Source organism: Narcine bancroftii, chromosome 2 (assembly GCF_036971445.1).
Source record: "Narcine bancroftii isolate sNarBan1 chromosome 2, sNarBan1.hap1, whole genome shotgun sequence".
Lineage (NCBI taxonomy): Eukaryota > Metazoa > Chordata > Chondrichthyes > Torpediniformes > Narcinidae > Narcine > Narcine bancroftii.
The window spans coordinates 10334135-10340134 of NC_091470.1; the positions used below are offsets into that span (position 1 = coordinate 10334135).

The 6000-nt window shown below is 43.4% G+C and overlaps 1 protein-coding gene across 1 annotated transcript in view; it reads right to left on the reverse strand.

Moving 5' to 3' along the window:
• Nucleotides 1–5757, reverse strand: part of noxred1 (NADP-dependent oxidoreductase domain containing 1) — a 36654-nt gene extending 30897 nt beyond the window's left edge. Inside the window, exon 1 of the mRNA XM_069915812.1 lies at nucleotides 5071–5757. Coding sequence (XP_069771913.1) covers nucleotides 5071–5303 — 233 coding nt within the window. The 5' untranslated portion in view covers nucleotides 5304–5757. The remainder of the gene's footprint in view (nucleotides 1–5070) is intronic.
• Nucleotides 5758–6000: the final 243 nt, after the last annotated feature.

Genomic DNA, 6000 nt, shown 5'->3' on the forward strand with positions numbered 1-6000 from the left:
GATTTTAAAAAAATCTTATCCCCTTCGTAGCTCAAAGGTCCATGTTCTCCAGCTCTTCTCATTGCCAAACTGAGAAGTATCTCTCTATCCTGGTACTTCAAAAATCTAATCAGAATAGATCGGGGTCTCTGGCTGGGGCTCGGTTTTGGTCTAAAGGCTCTATGAGCTCTCACAATTAAAATCTTGTCCTCAAAATGTTCTTGTCCAAATATCTTGGATATCCATTCTTGAAAAAAATGAATAACATCTTCTCCTTCTTTACCTTCAGACATTCCCACTATTTTAACATTATTTCTTCTACAATAATTTTCCACACTATTAACTTTTTTCAAGTTTTTCATTCATCAAAATCAAACTGATCATCATATCTTCAGAAATGTTAGACCTCTCTTCAATATGTTGTACTTCTCGAACATCTTGAATCTTATTTTCCAACTTATCAACTCTCTGTGAGATGTTATTTAAAACATTGTCCACTTTAACAGTCAAATCTCCTTTCACTTGCTTCAATTCTGCAGTCAGCAATTTAAAATTATTTTCCAAAGTCAAATTAAGTCCATCTATTTGGGTCTCAATCTTTCTTTCATAAAAATCTTTTTCTTGCTTCTAAATCGTTCCTCTTCTGAATTTGACATTTATTCTTTATAATAATTCTTAAAGTTTGGTAGCTGTAAGCCCCCTTGTTTGTACCATTCTGTTAATTTATCTAGCGCTATCCTCAGTTTCCCCCCTTTCCATAAGAATTTCCTTATTATTTTCTTTAGCTCCTTGAAGAATTTCTCTGTTAGGTGAATTGGTAATGATTGAAATAGGTATTATCTCCTTGGGAATATATTCATTTTAATACAGTTTATCCTTCCTATCAGTGTCAGTGGTAAGTCTTTCCAATGTTCTAAGTCGTCTTGTAATTTCTTCATTAATGGCTGATAATTTAGTTTGTATAGATGGCCTAGATTATTATCTAGTTGTATACCTAGGTATCGAATTGGTTGTGTTTGCCATCTAAATGGTGATTCTTTCTTAAACTTTGTGAAATCCGCACTATTCATTGGCAGCGCTTCACTTTTATTTGCGTTGATTTTGTACCCCGATACTTCTCCATATTCCTTCAATTTCTTATGTAATTCTTTTATTGATACTTCTGGTTAAGTATACTATGACATCATCTGCAAATAGACTGATTTTATATTCCCTCTCTTTTATTTTTATCCCTCTTATTTTATTTTCTGTTCTTATCAGTTCTGCCAGTGGTTCTATAGCTAACGCGAACAGTGAGGGAGATAGTGGACATCCCTGCCTAGTTGATCTGCTTAATTTAAATTGGTTTGAGATATATATCCATTTACTGTCACCGTCACCAATGGTCCCTTATATAATGCTTTAATCCAATTAATATATTTCTCTGGTAGGTTGAACCTCTGCAGTACTTTGAATAAATAATTCCATTCTACTTTGTCAAAGGCTTTATCTGTGTCTAAGGCAACCGTCACTGTTGGCGTCTTGTTTCCTTGTACTGCATGGATTAAGTTAATGAACTTCCAGATATTGTCCGTTGTTCATATTTTCTTAATAAATCCAGTTTGATCTAGTTTTACAATTTTTGGTACACAGTCGGCCAATCTGTTTGCTAATAGTTTAGCTATTATCTTATAATCTGTGTTAAGTAAAGATATTGGTCAATACGATGCTGGTGTTAGTGGATCTTTCCCCGTCTTTGGTATTACTGTAATTATTGCTGTTTTACATGAATCTGGCTTGTTTTGTGTTTCTTCAATCTGGTTCATTACTTCCAGGAGAGGAGGAATTAATAAGTCTTTAAATGTTTTATAGAATTCTATTGGGAGTCCATCCTCTCCTGGCGTTTTATTGTTCGGTAGTTTTTTTTTATATATCCTGATTTCCTCTATTTCAAATAGTTTTATTAATTTATTTTGCTCCTCTTGCAATTTCGGTAGTTCAATTTTAGCTAGAAACTCATCTATTTTGTCTTCTTTCCCTTCGTTCTCAGTTCAATGTAGTTGCTCGTAGAATTCCTTGAAGTTTTCATAATCTCCATTGAGTTATATGTAATTTGTTTGTCCTTTTTCCTGATGCCAATACCGTTCTTTTAGTTTGTTCTGTCTTAAGCTGCCAAGCTAGTATTTTGTGCGTTTTTTCTTCTAGCTCATACTTCTGTTTTGTCTTCATTATGTTCTTCTCCACCTTGTATGTTTGTAGTGTTTCATATTTTATTTTTTTGTCCAATTCTCTCCTTTTGTTGCATCTTCCCTTGTTGCTAGTTCTTTTTCTGTACTATTTCTCTTTCCAGCTGTTCTATTTCCCAATTGTAGTCCTTCTTCATCTTAGTGACATAACTTATTATCTGCCCTCTGATGAAGGCTTTCATTGCATCCCATAGTATAAACTTATCTTTCACTGATTCTGTATTTATTTCAAAGTACATTTTAATTTGGCGCTCAATGAATTATCTAAAATCCTGTCTTTTAAGTAGCATGGAGTTTAATCTCCATCTATACGTTCTCGGTGGGATGTTCTCCAGCTCTATTGCCAATAACAGGGGTGAGTGATCTGATAACAATCTAGCTTTGTATTCTGTTTTCCTAACTCACCCTGTGAAGTGGGCTGACAACAGGAACAGGTCTATCCTTGAGTATGTTTTATGTTTACCCAAATAATACGAGTATTCCTTCTCCTTTGGGTGTTGTCTCCTCCATATATCCAAAAGTTGCATATCCTGCATCGATTTAACCATAAATTTGGTTACTTTGTTTTTTCCAGTTTTATCCATCTTTGAGTCCAAATTAAGGGGAAAGTCCCCTCCTATCAGTATATTCCCCTGCATATCGGCAATTTTCAAAAAGATATCTTGCATAAATTTTTGATCCTCTTCATTAACTGCATATACTTAATTCCAAAATTCTGAATATATTTGACATTTTATCATTACATACCTCCCTGCTGGATCTATTATTTCCTCCTCTATTTTAATTGCTACATTTTTATTGATTAATATAGCTACTTCTCTGGCTTTTGAATTATATGATGCTGCCGTTACGTGCCCTACCCAGTCTCTCCTTAATTTATTATGTTCCACTTCAGTTAGATGTGTTTCTTGCACCAATGCTATCTCAATTTTTTCTTTCTTCAGTAAATTTAACAGCCTCTTCCTTTTGATTTGGTTATGTATTCCGTTAATATTTATAATCATAGAGTTCAACATGGCCATTTCATACTTTGTTTCCCTCTCATTTCCCCTTCCTCATCACCACCTTTTCCCCTTATCCATATCTTTTCTTTTTTTGAATGCACTGTAAGACAACACTTCTAAAACATAATATTTCCACTTTTCCCACATCTAAAATTCCCTTAACCCCAAATATACCCCACCTCTCTGAGTTGCCCCTTGTCCCTTGCTGGGCAACCACATCTGCCCTCTCCATTTGGATTGCGAACCCACTCGCAAGCGTCAACTGATTTCACAGCGACTGTTATTCTCTCCCACCCAGCCCCCTCCAGAAAAGACTTTTATCTTCACATATAACAAAGCTCGCCCTCTTAATTCACCCCTTACTTCCTTTCTTCCCCTTCTTAGTTCTTACTTATACATTATTTTTCTTCTTTATATGAAGCTTGTCATCATTCTTGTTCTTGTTACATCTCTTCTGTCTGTTTTGCAGGCATTCTGCAAATTCTCGTGCTTTCTCCGGATCTGAGAACAGTCTGCTTTGTTGCCCCAGGATAACAATTTTAAGCACCGCTGGATATCTTACATAAATTTATAGCCTTTCTTCCAGAGGATCAATTTTGCTGCATTAAACTCCTTCCTCTTTTTAGGAGCTCAAAACTTATGTCTGGATAGAAAAAATTTTTGACCCTTGTATTCCAGTGGCTTTTTGTCTTCTCTCATTTTTTTCATTGCCTTCTGCAATATATTTTCTCTTGTCATATATCTCAGGAATTTTACTAGAATGGATCTTGGTTTTTGTTGTGGCTGTGGTTTCGGGGCTAATGTTATTTGACATTTATTCTTCACTCATCCTTCTGAGGCCTTTTCCACTGGAGATATATCTCCTTATTCAGATGTCAAGACGCCAGACGCCCCTTTAAGAGACCTTGTATTTTTCCCCTGCCTTGCGCCTGCACGATTTCTCGTCCAGGCACAATGCAGTTTAAATTTTTCCTCCGGCGCCATCTCTACGGGACGCTGCCAAGAAGGCTCCCGAGGAAGGTCCCCCACCAGGGTCCTTGCCAGCAGATCCAGAGAGAACTTCAGTGGCCTGCTTTGTTGACAAGGTAGGCTCAACTTCTTTCTTCTTCTCCTCTGATTTTTTGGTAGGTGTTAAGTTTAGTGTCTTTTCTTTCTAAAGCAACATTTTTTTTCACCTTAATTTAACTTTATAATAATGTGAATCAAAAACACTTTTCTTAATATGGAGCTTTTTTTAATTAATCCCACGGGAGTCGTTAGGGTGGGTGCTGCTTCTCACGTCATCATGTGACATTCCCCACGTACCCTTTCTTGAGTACGGTTTCATGATCAATAAATGGCAATTTTGCTGCACCCACAGGAAAAGGAATCTCAGGGATGTACGTGTGGTCATGTATGTACCGACAATAAACCAACAATCCCCTCAGGCCCTTCGGCCCAGAGTCCTGCACTGACCCATGTGATGTTGGGTGATGGGGACGGGGTGGGGGGGTTGATGAGGGGGCTGAGGAGGGGGATTGATCAGGGATGGGGTCGATGAGGGAGGGTCGATGACAGAGGGTCAACGAGGGAGCGGTTGATGAGGGGGGTCAACTGGAGGGTCGACAGAGGTGCAGGGGGTCAATGGGGTTCACAGGTGAGGGGGAGGTTGATGGGGGAGAGATGTGTTGACTTGGGTGTTGACAGGGGGGGGTCGACGGGGGATCAATCAGAAGGGTGGACAGGGGAGTCGAGGAGAAGGTTCGACAGGGAGTTGTCAATGGAGGTGGGGTCCAGGAGAGAGGGCGGTGACGATGGCCCTTAACCCCCCCACCCCTCCCTGACCAGTCCTCACCAACCCCCAGTCCCCGGGGTCCGCTTACCTAAGGGCGGCGAGCAGACGGCAAACGAAGGCGGCGTGTGAGCAGCTGCAGACGCTCCGGGCCCAGGCGCGAACCCGGATGTCCTCGGCCGAGCGTTTCCCATCCTCGTCCAGCGGCGCCTCGAAGCGGAGGGACGGGAGACCGCAGAGCAGATCGGAGGCCTCCATCGGCGGCAGGGCCCGGGCGATACGGTCACTATGGAAACGGCCACGACGCGGGACCTCCGTCACCATGGAAACGGTCACGGCGCGGACATCTGTCACCGTGGAAACGGCCACGGCGCGGGACCTCTGTCACCGTGGAAACGGCCACGGCGCGGGACCTCCATCACCGCGGGAACGGCCACGGCGCCGGACCTCCGTCACCGTGGAAACGGCCACGACGCGGGACCTCCGTCACCGCGGAAACGGCCACGGCGCGGACATCCGTCACCATGGAAACGGCCACGACGCGGGACCTCCGTCACCATGGAAACGGTCACGGCGCGGACATTCGTCACCATGGAAACGGCCACGACGTGGGACCTCCGTCACCGTGGAAACGGCCACGGCGCGGGACCTCCGTCACCATGGAAACGGCCACGACGCGGGACCTCTGTCACCGTGGAAACGGCCACGGCGTGGGACCTCCGTCACCGTGGTAACGGCCACGGCGCGGTACCTCCGTCACCGCGGGAACGGCCACGGCGCGGGACCTCCGTCACCGTGGAAACGGCCACGACGCGGGACCTCTGTCACCGAGGAAACGGCCTCGGCGCGCGACCTCCGTCACCGCGGGAACGGCCACGGCGCGGGACCTCCGTCACCATGGAAACGGCCACGGCGCGGGACCTCCGTCACCGCGGAAACGGCCACGGCGCGGACATCCGTTACCATGGAAACGGCCACGGCGCGGGACCTCCGTCACCATGGAAACGGTCACGGCGCGGAC